This window comes from Oryza brachyantha, chromosome 12 (assembly GCF_000231095.2).
Source record: "Oryza brachyantha chromosome 12, ObraRS2, whole genome shotgun sequence".
Lineage (NCBI taxonomy): Eukaryota > Viridiplantae > Streptophyta > Magnoliopsida > Poales > Poaceae > Oryza > Oryza brachyantha.
Genome location: NC_023174.2, coordinates 15,792,523 through 15,810,524, shown reverse-complemented (window position 1 = coordinate 15,810,524; position 18,002 = coordinate 15,792,523). Strand labels below are relative to the sequence as shown.

At 50.7% G+C, this 18,002-nt stretch overlaps 1 protein-coding gene across 1 annotated transcript; it reads left to right on the top strand.

Moving 5' to 3' along the window:
* The first annotated feature begins 9,207 nt into the window (after window positions 1–9,207).
* Window positions 9,208–12,320, top strand: LOC121055946 (protein transport protein Sec61 subunit alpha-like). Its single transcript, XM_040529204.1, has 7 exons — window positions 9,208–9,664; window positions 10,181–10,516; window positions 10,603–10,812; window positions 10,892–11,240; window positions 11,333–11,457; window positions 11,579–11,717; window positions 11,813–12,320. The coding sequence occupies exons 2-7, from the start codon at window positions 10,185–10,187 to the stop codon at window positions 12,038–12,040; spliced, it is 1,383 nt and encodes a 460-aa protein (XP_040385138.1). The 5' UTR covers window positions 9,208–9,664; window positions 10,181–10,184; the 3' UTR covers window positions 12,041–12,320.
* Window positions 12,321–18,002: the final 5,682 nt, after the last annotated feature.

Genomic DNA, 18,002 nt, shown 5'->3' with positions numbered 1-18,002 from the left:
GTCCCGGTCCTCGACTCGCCGCGAGCGACCCAATGGTCGCCCAGCTCCACCTCCAGGCTATCGGGGTCCAAAACATCCGGGCCTTGGTCCCTGCCGTCCTCGACACCTCGTCCACCTCCTACGGCCACTGGCGGGACGAGGTCCTCCTCGCCCTCCGCTATTACGCCCTCGACGACCACGTCCTCGCCGATACTCCTGTTCAGGCGCGGGACGGACTCTAGCTGCACTTCGACATCATCGTCGTCTCCTGGATCTTTGGAACCATCTCCCTCGATCTCCAGGACGTCGTCTGGACTCCCGGCGGCAGCGCGCGCCAGGCCTGGCTGGCCCTCGAGGGTCAGTTCCTAGGCAACGCCGAGGCCCGTGCTCTTTAGCTTGACACGTAGTTCTGCACCTTTGCGTAGGGGGACCTCTTTGTTGGCGAGTATTACTGAAAGATGAAGGGTATGGCGAATGCTCTTCATGACCTCGGCTGTCCGGTGAGTGACATGATCTTGGTTCTCCATGTCCTGCGGGGTCTCAGCAGCCACTACGACCTTCTCCGGACATGGCTTCCTCGGCAGCGGCCCTTCCCCACTTTCCTGCAGGTTCGCGACGACCTCTGCCTCGACAAGATCACTCGGGGCCTCTCGCCTAGCTCCTCCTCCTTGTCCACCTCCACCGCTCTTGTGACTGCTCCACCAGCTTCCTCGGCCCCACCTGCCACTTCTCTCCTTGGTGCTCCTCCCCCCGGGCCTGGGGGTGGGGGGTCGTTCCGAGCGTCGTCGCCGGAGTAGGAAGGGTGGCTCCGGTGGTGGTTGTGGGGGTGGTGGTTCGGTGGGGGCGCTCCGATGGTGGTGGTGGGGGTGGTGGTTCGGGTGGGGGCAGCCGTGCTCCTTCCGCGGCGACACCTACGACGACTCCAGCTCCTGGTGCTCCCTGGCCATCCTTCAGCAACCCATGGTCAGAGCGCATCTCGATGTGGCCATTCTAGACTCTAGGAGGCAGGGCTCGCCCTCCACACCAGCCCATGGCCATGTTCGATGGCCCTGCTTCCCCGGTGTCCTGGATGAAAGTGCATCTAGCCCCTAAGCGAATTTTGGATGATTAATGACAATTCTCGTTAAAGCATGTGTGCGCTAACCGTTTGTGGATGCAGAGAAGCCAAGTGAAGTCTAATTCATACTCCTACTGCGAATTATTCAAGTTGAACAGGAAGTGACCCTTAAGGCGATAAATCAATTGGAATCAAAGCGAAGGCATTTTCTTTTTCGTCTTGAGTTGTAGGACAATCCGTACTATTAAGAGGGGTCACCTAGTCAACACATGCATCCACGGTTTGAGTGATGAGTGCTAGAGGCTAGAATTACAAAAATTCCAGAGAGCCTGGACCGGACAGTCCGGTCCCAGGCATAATCTAGAGTACAAGTGTTGGCCGGACGGTCCGGCCCCAGTCTGGCCCTTGTAACTTTATCCAACGGCTAGTTGATGTTTGACAGCACTATTTAACCCACCTCGGGATTCTAGCCGTTGGAGAGGCTCCTAGTTCAAACATAAGTGATTCTAGGGTTGTTCTAGCACCACCTAAGCCTCCCTCACTAATCCCAACACTCTTTAGAGTGACTAAAGTGAGAACCTAGCCTAGGTTGTGTTGAGAGAGATTAGTGAGTAACCTTAAGCGTCTTTCAGCGATCTTGTGCGACCGGTGGATGCGTGTGGAGAGATGGAAGCCTATTACTCTTGGAGTTCGTGCTCCTAGACGGATAGGCGTCGCCCACGAGCATCCAAGCTTGTGGATCGCCCAGGATCAAGTTTGTGAAGGTTGACGCCTAACCTCCGCAAGGAAAAAGGCAAGTTACTTAGTGAATTCTTGTGCTTCCTCCTAGAAGGCTGCCAAGTGGATTGGATTGCAATGTAGGGCTTGGTTGAGCGCCTTGATCTTGACCTTGGTAGTCGATCAAGGGCTAGCTAGCGCCTAGGGTTGAATCCGGTGACTTGAGTCGACCTTGTGGGAGAAAGCAAAGAGAGGAAAAGGATCGAGAGGGATCCCGCTCAGTGGAGCGCCTCAACGGAGAGTAGGATCGAAGGATCCGAACTTCGGGTAAAACTCTCTTGTGTTCTCTTTTGTGCATTTCTTGGTTTCTTGTTGATCTTGCGACTTTTCTATATTTATCTTTCTCACACATACACTGAACGTTCTCAGCAACTACACCAAGAAAGGAGGGCTTGAAAGCCCTCCTTTCACTGACCTAACGGTCCGGTGTTCATAGCCGGACGGTCCGGCCAGAACTCTCGGCCCAACCCGAGAGTCTCGGTCGGACGGTCCGCCCCCTAAACCCGGACGGTCCGGCCCTACTGACCGCTACGTTCAAGAAAATCTTTCAGGTAGCCTATTCACCCCCCTCTAGGCTATCTCCCTAGGATTTCAACTCCTGCTCCGACTCGACCGGCCTAGTTAGGGGGTGGGACCAGGCGGCACTGGCCCAGTCCTTCAGTACCTTGCAGCTGACGCCGCGGGTCAGCGCGAAGTGGATCGTCGACTCAGGTGCCTCATACCACACCACACCTGATGCTGGTATTCTTTCTTCCATCCATCCTCCCCATCCCTCCTGCCCTTCTGCCATCATGGTTGGCAATGGTTCTTGCCTTCCTGTCACCTCTGTGGGCTCTGTTCCTGGTTCCTTTCACCTTTCTAATGTTCTTGTTGCCCTCAGATAGTTCACAACCTTCTGTCTATTCGCAAATTTACCGCTGACAATTCCTATTCTGTTGAGTTTGACTCTTCTGGTCTTACTGTGAAGGATTTGGCTTCCCGGTGTCCATTCCCCCGATGTGACAGCCAGGGACCCCTTTACACCCTCCATCTTCCGGCTTCCGCTGCTCCCTCCTCGCCTCCACCTTCGTCAGCTGCTTTTGCCACTACTGTTTCTTCCACTACTTGGCACTGCCGGCTTGGTCATCCCGGCCGCGACGTTTTGGCTCGGCTCAGTCGTAGTGCAGATCTTTCTTGTACTAGGGGAACTGATGGGATTTTTTGTCATGCGTGCCAGTTAGGCCATCATGTTAGACTTCCTTTTTCTTCTTCTTCTTCGCGTGCGAGTCATGCTTTTGATCTTATTCACTATGATCTGGGGAACTGATGGTGATTGTTGATGATTTCTCCCACTACTCTTGGACTTTTCCGCTGCGTGTGAAGTCTGACACGTTCTCCACCCTTCTCCACTTCTTTGCCTGGGTCACCACTCAATTTGGTCTAACCATCAAAGCCGTCCAATGTGACAATGGTCGTGAGTTCGACAAAAGCGCCTCTCGTGCCTTCTTCCTCTCTCGTGGCGTACACCTACGCATGTCTTGCCCGTACACCTCCCCTCAGAACGGCAAGGCTGAGCGGATCATTCGTACCACGAACGACGTGGTGCACACCCTCCTTCTCCAGGCCTCCCTTCCTGCCTGCTTTTGGGCCGAGGGGCTCCACAATGGTACCTACCTTCTCAACCGTCTCCCCTCCATTGCCTCCCCAGCTCCCATCCCACATCACCCCCTTTTCGGAACCCCTCCTCAGTATGATCACCTCCGTGTCTTCAGCTGCGCCTGCTAGCCCAACACCTCTGCCACCACTCCTCACAAGCTGGCGCCTCGTTCGACTCGGTGCGTGTTTCTTGGCTACTCCCCTGACCACAAGGGGTACCGCTGCTTCGACCTCACCTCTCACCGCGTCCTTATCTCCCGGCATGTCGTGTTTGATGAGTCAGACTTCCCCTACTCCACCTTCACTCCACCCTCTCCTGATCCTGCCCTGGAGTCCGTGTTTCCGCCTGACCCGGTGGTCCAGCCACCTGTCTCTATATACCGTTTACATGCAGGTCACCCGGTTCCACCGACTCCACTTCCGGTCGTCTCCGCTGCGCCACGCGTGGCCCCGGTGTCCTCTCCCGCGCCACGCGCGGCCCCGATGGCCTCTCCCGTGCCACGCGTGGCCACGGTGTCCTTTCCCAACCGACCGGTTCTCATTTACCGACGTCGGTCGGCACCGGCCCCGGTGCCGGCCTCTCCGCCTCCGCCGCTGGACGGTCCGGACCTAGGGGTCGTACAGTCCGGCTCTGGCCCTCTGTCTGGCCGGGAGTTCCGGCCGGACAGTCCGGCCCCAGCCCTCTGTTTGACCGTGAGGACCGAATGGACGGTCCGGACCCAGGGACCGCACAGTCCGGTCCTGCCACTCGAGGTCGTCCTGATCCTGTGGTTTACCATCCGCATGTCCTCCATCGGGATCCTGGTCACACTCATCCCATGGTGACGCGGCGGGCGGCAGGCGTTCTCCGCCCAAAGGTCCTCTCCGCTGCCGCTGGCGAGCCGGGGATATCCCCGCTCCCCTCCTCTGTTCGCGATGCCCTCGCTGATCCCCACTGGCGTTAGGCGATCGAGGAGGAGTATGCGGCCCTTCTTGCCAACTAGACGTGGGACCTTGTACCACGTCTGTCTGGTTGCAATGTGGTCACTGGCAAGTGGATCTGGACGCATAAGGGTCGTGCTGATGGCTCTTTGGACCGCTACAAGGCTTGTTGGGTTCTCCGGGGCTTTACTCAGCGGCCTGGTGTGGACTATGATGAGACTTTCAGCCCGGTGGTGAAGCCTGCCACAGTGCGCGCGGTTCTCTCGCTTGCTCTCTCTCGCTCATGGCCTGTGCACCAGCTGGATGTAAAGAACGTGTTTCTCCATGGCACCTTGTCTGAGACAGTCTACTCCAGCCAGCCAGCGGGGTTTGTGGATTCCAGTCGTCCTGACATGGTTTGCTGCCTCAACAAATCCCTCTATGGACTGAAGCAGGCTCCGCGGGCTTGGTACTCTTGGTTTGCCACATTCTTGGTCTGCCTGGGGTTCACAGAGTGCAAGTCGGATACCTCCCTGTTTGTCTAAACCTACCACATTCAAAAAATAAAGTAACACAGCAGCATCGAATATTAGATGGATGCAATTGAAGAAAATTGGCTAAACCTACCACATATTCATCGTCCAAACGGAAAAGGTAACTGCTTCCGATTCCACTTTTCTCATATCGAGCCTCACGTATGTCTGAAACCTGTAGGATACAGTAATCTATAACATGTTGCTCAAAAGCGGGTACATCAATAGAGGAATAGTTCAGTCATTAAGTCATAATTACCTGTCGGCGAATCAGCTGACCCACATATGCCAAGTGCTCTTCTGCACACCTAGTCATTTTAGCAGATGCCTATGTGATAAGTATAAACAATGAGTCCTCTATGTTATTGAACATTGAAATCCTTCTGAACCATGACAATTTACTTTGCTGTTTTATTTGGTATTATCATCTGGACTTTGTGTAGGTTGCGTGCAAACCTTCTGAACTATGAGTTGAGCAATGATTCCATTTGTAAAATTAGTCAAAGCACTCTGCTCACTTTTTTAAGGCACAATTCCAAGCAAATTATCGGTTACAGTTCAATTTATCAACCCAACTGTGTGTGCAAGAGACTGAAACACTCTTTGTCTTTCTAGCAAGCTAGCTCATGTCTTGCTTTGCTTCAGCTAGCTGCTATATTTCCTTGGTTATCATGTAGGGCATGTTGTTTCTGCAGAAGAGATGAGATGATGCATGGTTGGGTTTAGTTAAATTCAGGGGAAGCTAGGAAAGAAAGATGAGATGCATCTTTTCATTTGTTTGGGCTGCAGACCGTTAGACAGGAATTTTTCTTCACGTGTGCATCTGATTGTCATGATATATGTGTATATGCAAGAGTATTAGTGGGTTTGTTTGGCTACCTGACTGCGAAGGCTGCCGCTGGCTGATGTCTGATTTTTAAAATGCGTATGTAAAGGGAAAGTTTTCTCATAAGACACTTGCAAGGGATAAGGAGAAGGTATGTATATGAATTTTAAAATAAACTGGTCCCAAATGTAAATAGTTTCTGAATTATACTGCGTATCGGTTGTTATAATGCTCTGAAACAAGTTGTAAGCTAGGGAAATACTCGCTATTTTCTCTTGTATAATGCTAATTCACTAGAATCAACATTGGTCCGTAAAACATAGTGTTAGAAATTGTGATTAGATTAGTCATCCCAAACCCTAGAAGGGTGGGGTAAATACACAGGGGTATGGGCCTCAACATGGGCTTCACCAACACCCCCCGCAGTCTGAACTTACCGCTGCAGCAGAGTTCACGACTGGATAAGAAAGAAAGGACACCCCCCGCAGTCTGAACTTACCGACGCAGCGGAGTTCACGACTGGACAAGAAAAAAAAGACACACCCCCGGTAGTCACAACTAGCCACTGGCGACGTTGAGACTAGAGCGAAACTCCAAGAAGGTCGAGGAGGGGAGACCCTTGGTGAAGATATTGGCAAACTGGAAGGTAGTTGGGACATGGAGAACCCGAACATGGCCAACAGCGACTCGGTCGCGAACGAAGTGCAGGTCGATCTCCACATGCTTCGTCCGCTGATGCTGAACCGGGTTGGTGGAGAGGTAAACAGCAGTGACGTTGTCGCAGTAGACGAGAGTGCTCTTGGTGAGCGGACTGTGGAGCTCCGCCGAGAGCTGTCGGAGCCACGACGCCTCAGCCACGCCGTTAGCAACAGCCCGGTACTCCTCCTCAGCACTGGAGCGGGAAACAACCGGCTGTCGCTTGGACGACCAGGAGACAAGGTTACCGCCGAGGAAGACGGCGTAGCCGGAGGTGGAGCGACGAGTGTCCGGATAGCCAGCCCAGTCAGCGTCAGTGTAGACAACGAGCTCAGTGGAAGGAGACCGGTGAAGGACCAAGCCGTAGTCAACCGTGCCACAAACATAGCGGAGGAGCCGCTTCAGAGCAACGAGGTGTGACTCGCGGGGGTCATGCATATGGAGGCAGACCTGTTGGATGGCATATGTGATGGCTTATCATCCTTGAACTTGTCTCCATTGTCGTCCTTCTTCGCTCTCCCTAGCTTGGGACAATGAGATCGGATGTGATCTAGTCCTCCACATGCAAAGCAACGAATTGGACCTCCTCTTTTCTTGAACCTGATATTATTCATAGCTCGAGACAACTTGTTAATAAGCGCAGCCAAGTCCTCCTCCTCGAGTTGCTCGAGTTGATCATCGGACATGGCGTTAAATGCAGAAAAAGCATTAAGTGCCGATGAAGAAGAGCCATTATCAAAAGAGGATGCAGGAGAACCCAAAGCATTAGACATAGACTCAACTTTACGGGATAGAATATTCATCTCATGAGTTTTGAGTTTAGTGTAAAGCGAATCTAAAGTCAAAGCAGACATGTCTACAGACTCCTGAATAGATGTAACTTTCATCTCCCAAATAGACATATCAAGACCATTCAAAAAGTGTCGAGAAACTTCAGATTGAGAATAGTTCGTTTCAAAAGAAACATCAACTGATCGAAGATTGCTTAAAACTTTATTGAAACGAGCAAGGTAGTCATCCAAGGACTCTCCAGATTTCATCTCAAATAGGGAGGTATCCGACTTGCACTCTGTGAACCCCACGGAGACCAAGAATGTGGCAAACCGAGAGTACCAAGCCCGCAGAGCCTGCTTCAGTCCATAGAGGGATTTGTTGAGGCGGCAAACCATGTGACGACTAGAATCCACAAACCCCACTGGCTGGCTGCAGTAGACTGTCTCAGACAAGGTGCCATGGAGAAACGCGTTCTTTACATCCAGCTAGTGCACAGGCCATGAGCGAGAGAGAGCAAGCGAGAGAACCGCACGCACTGTGGCAGGCTTCACCACCGGGCTGAAAGTCTCATCATAGTCCACACCAGGCCGCTGAGTAAAGCCCAGGAGAACCCAACGAGCCTTGTAGCGGTCCAAAGAGCCATCAGCACAACGCTTATGCGTCCAGATCCACTTGCCAGTGACCACATTGCAACCAGACGGACGTGGTACAAGGTCCCACGTCTGGTTGGCAGGACCAGACTGTCCGATCCCTGGGTCCGGACCGTCCAACCGGTCCTCACGGTCAAACAGAGGGCTGGGGCCGGACTGTCCGTCCCTTGGGTCCGCACCGTCCGGCCGGAACTCCCGGCCATACAGAGGGCCGAAGCCGGACTGTCCGACCCTTGGGTCCGGACTGTCCGACGGCGGAGGCAGAGAGGCCGGCACCGGGGCCGGCGCCGATCGACGTCGGTAAACGAGAATCGGCCGGTCGAGAGAGGACACCGTGGCCGCGCGTGGCGTGGGAGAGGCCGTCGGGGCCGCGCGTGGCGCGGGAGAGGACGCTGGGGCCACGTGTGGCGCAGCGGAGACGACCGGAAGTGGAGTCGGTGGAACCGGGTGACCTGCATGTAAAGGGTGTATAGAGACAGGTGGCTGGACCACCGGGTCAGGCAGAAACACGGACTCTAGGGCAGGATCGAGAGAGGGTGTAGTGGAGGTGGAGTAGGGGAAGTCTGACTCATCAAACACGACATGCCGGGAGATAAGGACTCGGCGAGAGGTGAGGTCGAAGCAGCGGTACCCCTTGTGGTTAGGGGAGTAGCCAAGAAACACGCATCGAGTCGAACGGGGCGCCAGCTTGTGAGGAGTGGTGGCAGAGGTGTTGGGGTAGCAGGCGCAGCCAAAGACACGGAGGTGATCATACTGAGGTTCATGAAATTGAGAGCATACCATTATAATTTTACATGTATTTGAGATATGCCACTGCTTGTGCCTTTGATGCATATATCATATATTTTGAACCAAACTGCCCTTGTCTTCTTCCTCCATCTCCTTTATGTGTCCTCTCGAGCACTCCTCCTGACTCCTGTCACTTGCAAGGCTCCAAGAACTTCTCCTTCCCCCATGTCCATGTCCATGGCGATGTCTAAAGCTCTCGCAGCGCAGCATCGAAGCCATTTGCGCCAAAACATGTCAGCGCTGCAGAGCGTTGCAATCGTTGTGCTTGCATCGCTCGTGATAACAGTCATGCCGGTGGTCATCCATGGGCTGCCAGTACCAGTGCGCTGCCATTACCAATGCTAGCGCACGGAGCATTCAGGGTCCGTGGCACCCACCTACCACATTCAAATTTGAAATTACTCTAAATTTCTGAAAAAAATCCAAAAAAGAGAGAGAAAAATACAGAGAAGAGGGAAGGAGAGGGCAAGGGGAGGGGGATAACCTGCGGCTGATGTGCTGCCGCCGCCTTCCCCTCAACCTGCCGCCTGCGCCGCCGCCGCCTTCCCCTCCCCTGCCGCCAGCACCGGCACTGCGTTTCCCTCTCCCTGCCGCCGCGCGCCAGTCAACCTCCCGCCGTCCGCCGTCCCTGGCGGGCTCACCTCCCCTTCTCCGGCGATGGGGCGTGGGGAGACGTTGGTTTTCATTGGGCTATTTGGATCGGACACGGTCACCACCCAACCCAACCCAACCCAACACGGGCACGGGACACCCCACCCACCCCTCCTATAACACCAACGAGACGGACTCACCGGCAGCCCGACTGTTCCGCCGCCCACTCGCCTTGCCGGAAGCAGAGCACGCCTACGCCCTCCACTTCCATCTCCGGATATCGGCGCTCGGCGAGTAGGCGGCTAGGGCCGGCAGAGCCGAGGCGGCTAAGCGCGCCTACCGGCACAGGCGGCACTCCGGCAGGCAGCAGCACGGGACGCCGACGGCACGGCACGGCAGTGCGGCACGCCGGCGCGGACCCCACCTACAGACCGGCGGGCGGCGGCAGCAGATTAAGGTGAGATTCGATATCAGTTCTTTGGTTTTTAGTGATGATTTTAACTTAATCCATGAATTTTAATTTTAATTTGGTACTTAATGCATATATATATATATTGAATCACATTGTTAATTTTGCAATTTTATCCGATTTATATACGATAATTTTTGACTATGTATGCCCTTAGCAAAAATCCTCACGTACGCATGATATTCCATCGAAATTAATTATGTGTGATATTGTGCATAACACTAGTCATAGTCATTGCATCGATCGGTTTGGGTTTAACTCGATTACTGTCAATTTGCTTTTGACTGTAGTAGCTCGCCTTCTCCGGTTTAACATGATATTACATGTACACTGGTTTTTTGGCAGAGTACACTACTTCACTTGGATTGAACTTCATATCAGCAATTGTCATCTAAAAAAATAAAAGAAGATATTGCCTACTTAATTGAAGTGTTACAATTGCAAGTATGTAATTATATTCTTTTTCTGATTTGTTTTGCTATGTCAATCTTGGTTAACTACTAGGAAAATGAAATTCTGGAGAAGAATAGTAGCGCTAGTCCCGGAAGTGCAGTATCCTGACCGGCCAATCCCTTTCCGTCAAAAAGTGATATACACGACCATTGCACTTTTCATCTTTTTGGTTGCCAGCCAACTTCCATTGTATAGGATAGACCACCAACCTCGAACCATTGACTGTGATCCAGTATATTGGCTTCGTCTGATTTTGGCGTCAAACCGCAATACTCTCTTGACGAATGGGATCATCTCCATTCTATTACCTGAAGTTACAATGAAGATCTCAGTGGCAACAAAGTCCATAGTTCTCGATGCCAGTGCACCTGAGACTAGTGTACTTCTGTAAGTGATGGTTCTGTTCACTTTCAATTAATAGATTTTTGCATTGTTTTTGTTTGCTAATTGTGAACTTTATTTATGAAATCCAGGAATGGATCACAAAAGTTGTTGGGAATATATGTTACCATTGTGGGAGCTGTTAATTTTTATGTGCAAAATCAACATTTTAATGTCAATACAGCTCTAATAATGCTTCAGGTGCTTTGCTCTGATATTATTGTCATTTATCTTGATGACGTCCTAAAAAAGGGATATGGATTGTTATCTGGTATATCCTTGTTCACTGCCACCAACATTTGGTAAGATATTGAAATTATAAGCATCATGGTTGAATTGGTTTAAGACTGTAAGTTAACACTTGTCCCATTTTCTATACAGTGGAAATATCCTGTGGAAAGCCTTTAGCCCCATGTCCATCATATATCCTGAAGGCGATGAATTTGAGGGAGCTGTTGTTGCCTGGGTTCATCTTCTGATTACTAGAACTGATAAATTGTCTGCAATGTCCGAAGCCTTTTGTCGTCAAAACCTTCCGAATGCTATCAGCTTTCTATCTACTTGCTTATTTGTTCCACTTGCCATATTCTTCCATGGCTTCTATATCGTATTGCCTGTCAGGACCCGACATAATTTTCAAGCTTATTGTCATATCAAGCTCTCACATTTCTTGTATGGGCCTATCCTCTTGCACCGAGCACTGCTTATACTTCCTTATGCTATCTCAGAGGTACTTGCTACACTGTTTCACTTCATAATGTGATAGTGATACTTCTTAGGCTTCCTGTGTAAACATTGCTACCTGTCATTTTTGGGTTGCAGGTGCTGTACATGAAATACAGTGGAAATATACTAGTGAACTTGCTGGGCAAGTGGGATGGATCTAACCATTTTGGACAATCTATCCCTGTTGGAGGGATTATGTGCTACCTAACAACACCCCCTACGTGAGTGCACATACTTGTGGAAATAATATTGTCAACTCTTCTAATTTCAATTTAAAAGTATGACTTGATACACAACTGATGCCTTTTGCTTTGCCTTATGCTTCCCTTTTCCCTCGTGCAGCTTAGCTGATTTGAACAGAGGCTCATTCCATGCATTTGTATACATTGCCTTCGTGCTTATTTCGTGTGTGATTCTCTCAATGGGGCTTATGATCTGTGCATCTTCAAAAGGAGTTTCCAATGAGTTTATTGTGTTAAATGTATGGATGAAACTCTCCACAGCATCGTTGTTTTACCCTCTTTTCACTCTTACCGTAACAATTTATTTGTTAAGTTGTGATTTGGTTCAATGTAGGGGGTACGAAGCCTGAGGGTTGCCCAGCCCGACTCAATACGTGTGAACGAAATTTGGAGCCATGTCATGAAAGCAGCTTGTATTGGTGGGTTTAGTGCTGGTGTACTCATAATTTTCGCAGATCTCATTGGAGTGCTTTGTTCTGGGACTGCAATTATGCTCGCTGTTTCTGCCATATATCCTTATGTTGATGGCAGAGCTAGTGAGGTCGGCTCCTTTGGCTTCTAACTGATTTGAGTTCTCTACTTCCTATACAAAAATGAGGATGCAGAAAGAATGCAATCCAACAGCCAGCCTCAATTGTAACAAGAATTAATAGTGACTTGTTTATTTTTCATTAAGTCGTGTTAGTCTTGTAGCCTGCAACCAACCTTTGTTTTTTCTCATCTTATAATGTTCTGTGCTAAAAACATTATGCAGAATGATTTATTTACCATGTCTGTGTTGTGTTCTGTGCACTGTTAGTGAGTGAAACTATTATGCGCACATACTATATATAAAAGTTCCTCATCCTATCTTCATTAGCAGAATTTCAACTTCAGTAGTATTTTCTCCGTTTCACAATGTAAGACTTTCTAACAATGATAAATTTAGGTAATGCTAGAAAGTCTTACAATATGAAATGGAGGTAGTACCTGTAACCGTAAGTAGCTAGAAGTTTTGTTCCTCAAATCACTGTATGGATGGTCAGAGCAACAGTAAAGGAACTAGAGAGGGCTTGAACATGGTAGAGTTACTTAGAATGGGAGCACCAAAAATTAAGTTTTGTTCCTCAAATTACTTAGAATATGCACATGAGGAGGACGAGGAAATAAACCCCTGGATGGGTGATCTCAGACGGCGACGACGGTGTTTTGTATGAATGGCAGCGGTGGTCGTACAGTCATCAGCGGCTCCTGATGAGCTGACAAACGCAGAAAGCCATAGATGAACAGGTCAGTCATAGGGTAGCATTGCAAAGGCAGACTAGTTATATACCCGTGCGAACGTTACAGTGATAATTTGTATTTGGTAATGCAAATAAAAAATAATCCATGGTCTAACACTATTAAAATAACTAAAGTGCATATCATCTTGAACATATATATGTGATATGAAAACCCTAGAGAGTCACGTATCAGTTATTGTTTATGAAAATTGCACATGACCAGGCTAGCAAAGAAGAAAAAAATATTCTCATCCCCTCACTCCTCGAAAAAAAGGACCCCGCTGCCTGATCCCTTGCTCTTGCTACTCCTTTGGCCCCCACACTCACCACTCCTCTAACCACACCCTCGGTTCAAGTGACAATGTTGAGTACACCGATATAATAAAATGTTAGGGTAAAAACATGGTAATTTATAGTATATGTCTGCTGTTTGAGATTTTAAATAATGCAGCTAGCAGAAACAGAAATACCAAGAATCGGATATGACCTACAATACAAAAGAATAGTTCTTTTTACTATCACGAGGAGAACAACATCTCCAAGTTAAACAAAGCGTTTCAGTAAACATACTACGAAGCAGCGTACATCTTTATATTGTCACCTAGGATTAATTTCAACTTCAGTAGTACTTTCTCCATTTCACAATATAAAAAGCATTATCTAGATTCATATGGATGCTAACGAATCTAAACATATATATAAATTATATACATTTATCAATTGATTAATTTAGACAAAGCTAAAAAGTCTTACAATATAAAATGGAGGCAGAACCATATAACCACAAGTAGCTATAAGTTTTGTTCATGGTCAGAGCAACAATAAAGTAACTAGAGCAACAGTAAAGGAACTAGAGAGGGCTTGAACATGGTAGAGTTACTTAGAATAGGAGCACCAAAATTAAGTTTTGTTCCTCAAATTACTTAGAATGGGAGCACCATGGCACGATGCACATGAGGAGGACGAGGAAATAAACCCCTGGATGGGTGATCTCAGACGGCGACGAAGGCGTTTTGTACGAACGACAGCGGTGGTCGTACAGTCATCGGTGGCTCCTAGTGAGCTAACAAACACAGAAAGCCATAGATGAACAGGTCAGTCACAGGGTAGCATTGGAAAGGAAGATTGAGAGGAGGACAATCACTACATCTGTTTTTAGAGAATAATGCATGATAAATATGTAAACACAATATATGTGATATAACCATCACTTCTATGATTACTTTTAGGGCATATCACTAACACATACCTCGAAGCAAACCTGTGAAGAAAGTAGATAAACCGGAGGAGGTTCCTCTGACTTAAAGTTAGAAGAACATTGAGACTGACATATGGGCCCCACTGTGTATGGGCCCACATGTCAGCGAGAGGGGTGTCCCTAAAGTCAGAGGATCCCTTTCCAGATAAACCGGTCAAGAAGACATCGTCGATGACACATCTACTTATCCCTAATCCTACACCGCCGTCGGCAGCGACAATCTCTCCGGCGTGCCGTGAGACCAAACCATCGAAATCATACAGCTGCTCCAATTTGAGGGTAGTTGCGTCGACACTAGAGAGAAAAGTATACGCGCCTACAAAGAAAGATCATTGGAGATGCATATTGAGATCGTATTCAGACTACAGCTAACCGAAAATTCACAAATTAGTATAAACATACCAGAAGACGTAGGCAGGTGGAGCGATGAGTGTCTGGACAGCCAGCCCAGTCAGCGTCAGTGTAGACGATGAGCTCAGTGGAAGGAGACCGGTGAAGGACCAAGCCGTAGTCAACTGTGCCACAAGCATAGCGGAGGAGCCGCTTCAGAGCAGCGAGGTGTGACTCGCGGGGTTCATGCATATGGAGGCAGACCTGCTGGATGGCATATGTGATGTCTGACCCAGTGAAAGTGAGTTACTGCAAGGCCCCTGCAAGGCTCCGGTATGCAGTCGGGTCAGCAACAGGATCGACCAAGTCTGTAGAAAGCTTCGCCTGAGTGTCGACCGGAGTGGAGCACGCCTTGCAATCAGTGACTGGCCTGAGTGTCAAGGGCATACTGGCGCTGGTGAAGAAAGAGGCTAGAAGGACGAGGCTCGACAGTGACACCCAGGAAGTGGTGGAGCACACCTAGATCCTTCATGGCAAACTCCTGCTGCAGGGACTGGATGATGCACTGAAGCAAGAGCTAACCGGACGCTGCAAGGATGATGTCATCGACATACAGTAGCAGATATGCAGTGTCAGTGCCACGGCGGTAGACAAACAGGGATGTATCCGACTTGCACTCTGTGAACCCCAAGGAGACTAAGAATGTGGCAAACCGAGAGTACCAAGCCTGCGGAGCCTGCTTCAGTCCATAGAGGGATTTGTTGAGGCGGCAAACCTTGTCAGGATGACTGGAATCCACAAACCCCGCTGGCTGGCTGCAATAGACTGTCTCAGACAAGGTGCCATGGAGAAACGCGTTCTTGACATCCAGCTGGTGCACAGGCCATGAGCGAGAGAGAGCAAGCGAGAGAACCACGCGCACTGTGGCAGGCTTCACCACCGGGCTGAAAGTCTCATCATAGTCCACACCAAGCCGCTGAGTAAAGCCCCGGAGAACCCAACCAGCCTTGTAGCGGTCCAAAGAGTCATCAGCACGACACTTATGCGTCCTATCCACTTGCCAGTGACCACATTGCAACCAGACGGACGTGGTACAAGGTCCCACGTCTGGTTGGCAAGAAGGGCCGCATACTCCTCCTCAATCGCCTAACGCCAGTGGGGATCAGCGAGGGCATCGCGTACAGAGGAGGGAAGCGGGGATATCCCCGGCTCGCCAGCGGCGGCGGAGAGGACCTTTGGGTGGAGAACGCCCGCCGCCCGCCGTGTCACCATGGGATGAGTGTGGCCAGGATCCCGATGGAGGACAGGCGGATGGTAAACCACAGGATCAGGACGACCTCGAGTGGCAAGATCGGACTGTCCGGTCCCTGGGTCCGGACCATCTAACCGGTCCTCACGGTCAAACAGAGGGCTAGGACCGGACTGTCCGGCCCTTGGGTCCGGACCGTCCGGCCAGAACTCCCGGCCAGACAGAGGGCCAGAGCTGAACTGTTTGACCCCTGGGTCTGGACCGTCCGGCGGCAGAGATGGAGATGCCGGCACCGGGGCCGGCGCTGATCGACGTCGGTAAACGAGAACCGGTCGGTCGGGAGAGGACACCGTTGTCGCTCGTGGCACGGGAGAGGACGTCGGGGCCACACGTGGCGTAGCGGAGACGACCGGAAGTGGAGTCGGTGGAACCGGGTGACCTGCATGTAAAGGGTATATAGAGACAGGTGGCTGGACCACCGGGTGTAGTGGAGGTGGAGTAGGGGAAGTCTGACTCATCAAACATGACATGCTGGGAGATAAGGACTCGGCGAGAGGTTAGGTCGAAGCAGCGGTACCCCTTGTGGTCAGGGGAGTAGCCAAGAACACGCACCGAGTCGAACGAAGCGCCAGCTTGTGAGCAGTGGTGACAGAGGTGTTGGGGTAGCAGGCGCAGCTGAAGACACGGAGGTGATCATACTGAGGAGGGGTTCCGAAAAGGGCGTGATGTGGGGTGGGAGCTGGGGAGGCAATGGAGGGGAGACGGTTGAGAAGGTAGGTAGCAGTGTGGAGCCCCTCGGCCCAAAAGCAGGTAGGAAGAGAGGCCTGGAAAAGGAGGGTGCGCACCACGTCGTTCGTGGTACGGATCATCCGCTCAGCCTTGCCGTTCTGAGGGGAGGTGTATGGGCAAGACATGCGCAGGTGTATGCCACGAGAGAGGAAGAAGGCACGAGAGGCGCTATTGTCGAACTCACGACTATTGTCACACTGAACGGCTTTGATGGTTAGACCAAATTGAGTGGTGACCCAGGCAAAGAAGTGGAGAAGGGTGGAGAACGTGTCAGACTTCGCACGCAGCGGAAAAGTCCAAGAGTAGTGAGAGAAATCATCAACAATCAGTAGATAGTATTTAAAGCCAGAAAGACTGATGACAGGAGAGGTCCACAGATCACAGTGAATAAGATCAAAAGCATCACTCACACGCGAAGAAGAAGAAGAAGAAAAAGGAAGTCTAACATGACGGACTAACTGGCACGCATGACAAAAAATCCCATCAGTTCCCCTAGTACAAGAAAGATCTGCACTACGACTGAGCCGAGCCAAAACGTCGCGGCCGGGATGACCAAGCCGGCGGTGCCAAGTAGTGGAAGAAATAGTAGTGGCAAAAGCAACTGACGAAGGTGGAGGCGAGGAGGGAGCAGCGGAAACCGGAAGACGGAGGGTGTAAAGGGGTCCCTGGCTGTCACATCGGAGGAGTTGACGCCGGGAAGCCAAATCCTTCACAGTAAGACCAGAAGAGTCAAACTCAACAGAATAGGAATTGTCAGCGGTAAATTTGCGAATAGACAGAAGGTTGTGAACCATCTGAGGGCAACAAGAACATTAGGAAGGTGAAAGGAACCATGAACAAAGCCCACAAAGGTGACAGGAAGGAAAGAACCATTGCCAACCATGATGGCAGAAGGATAGGAGGGATGGGGAGGATGGATGGAAGAAAGAATACCAGCATCAGGTGTGGTGTGGTATGAGGCACCTGAGTCGACGATCCATTTCGCGCTGACCGACGACGTCAGCTGCAAGGTGCTGAAGGACTAGGCCAGTTCCGCCTGGTCCCACCCCCCCGACCAGGCTGGTTGAGTCGGAGCAGGAGTTGAAATCCTAGGGAGATAGCATAGAGAGGGGGTGAATAGGCTACCTGAAAGATTTTCTTGAATGCAGCGGTCAGTAGGGTTGGACCGTCCGAGCTCAGGGGCGGACCGTCCGGCCGGGGCTCTCGGGTTGGGCCGAGGGTTTTGGCCGGACCGTCTACCTATGAACACCGGACCGTCTGGTCAGTGAAAGGAGGGATGCCTATGAACACGCATCTACCGGTCGCACAAGATCGCTCAAAGACGCTTAAGGTCACTCACTAATCTCTCTCAACACAACCTAGGCTAGGTTCTCACTTTAATCACTCTAAAGAGTGTTGGGATTAGTGAGGGAGGCTTAGGGGGTGCTAGAACAACCCTAGAATCACTTCTGTTTGAACTAGGAGCCTCTCCAACGGCTAGAATCCCGAGGTGGGTTAAATAGTGCATTCAAACGTCAGCTAGCCGTTGGATAAAGTTACAAGGGCCGGACTGTCCGGGCCTAGGTGCCGGACCATCCGGCCAACACTTGTACTCTAGATTCTGCCTGGGACCGGACTGTCCGGGCCCACCCGGACT

What these genes read in the sequence shown, in the direction of transcription:
- LOC121055946 (XM_040529204.1), top strand. Translation starts at nt 10,185, where the DNA reads ATGAAATTCTGGAGAAGAATAGTAGCGCTAGTCCCGGAAGTGCAGTAT. An exon ending in TTCCTTATGCTATCTCAGAG is followed by an intron (nt 11,241 to 11,332) that starts GTACTTGCTACA and finishes TTTGGGTTGCAG; the next exon opens with GTGCTGTACATGAAATACAG. An exon ending in ATGAGTTTATTGTGTTAAAT is followed by an intron (nt 11,718 to 11,812) that starts GTATGGATGAAA and finishes GGTTCAATGTAG; the next exon opens with GGGGTACGAAGCCTGAGGGT.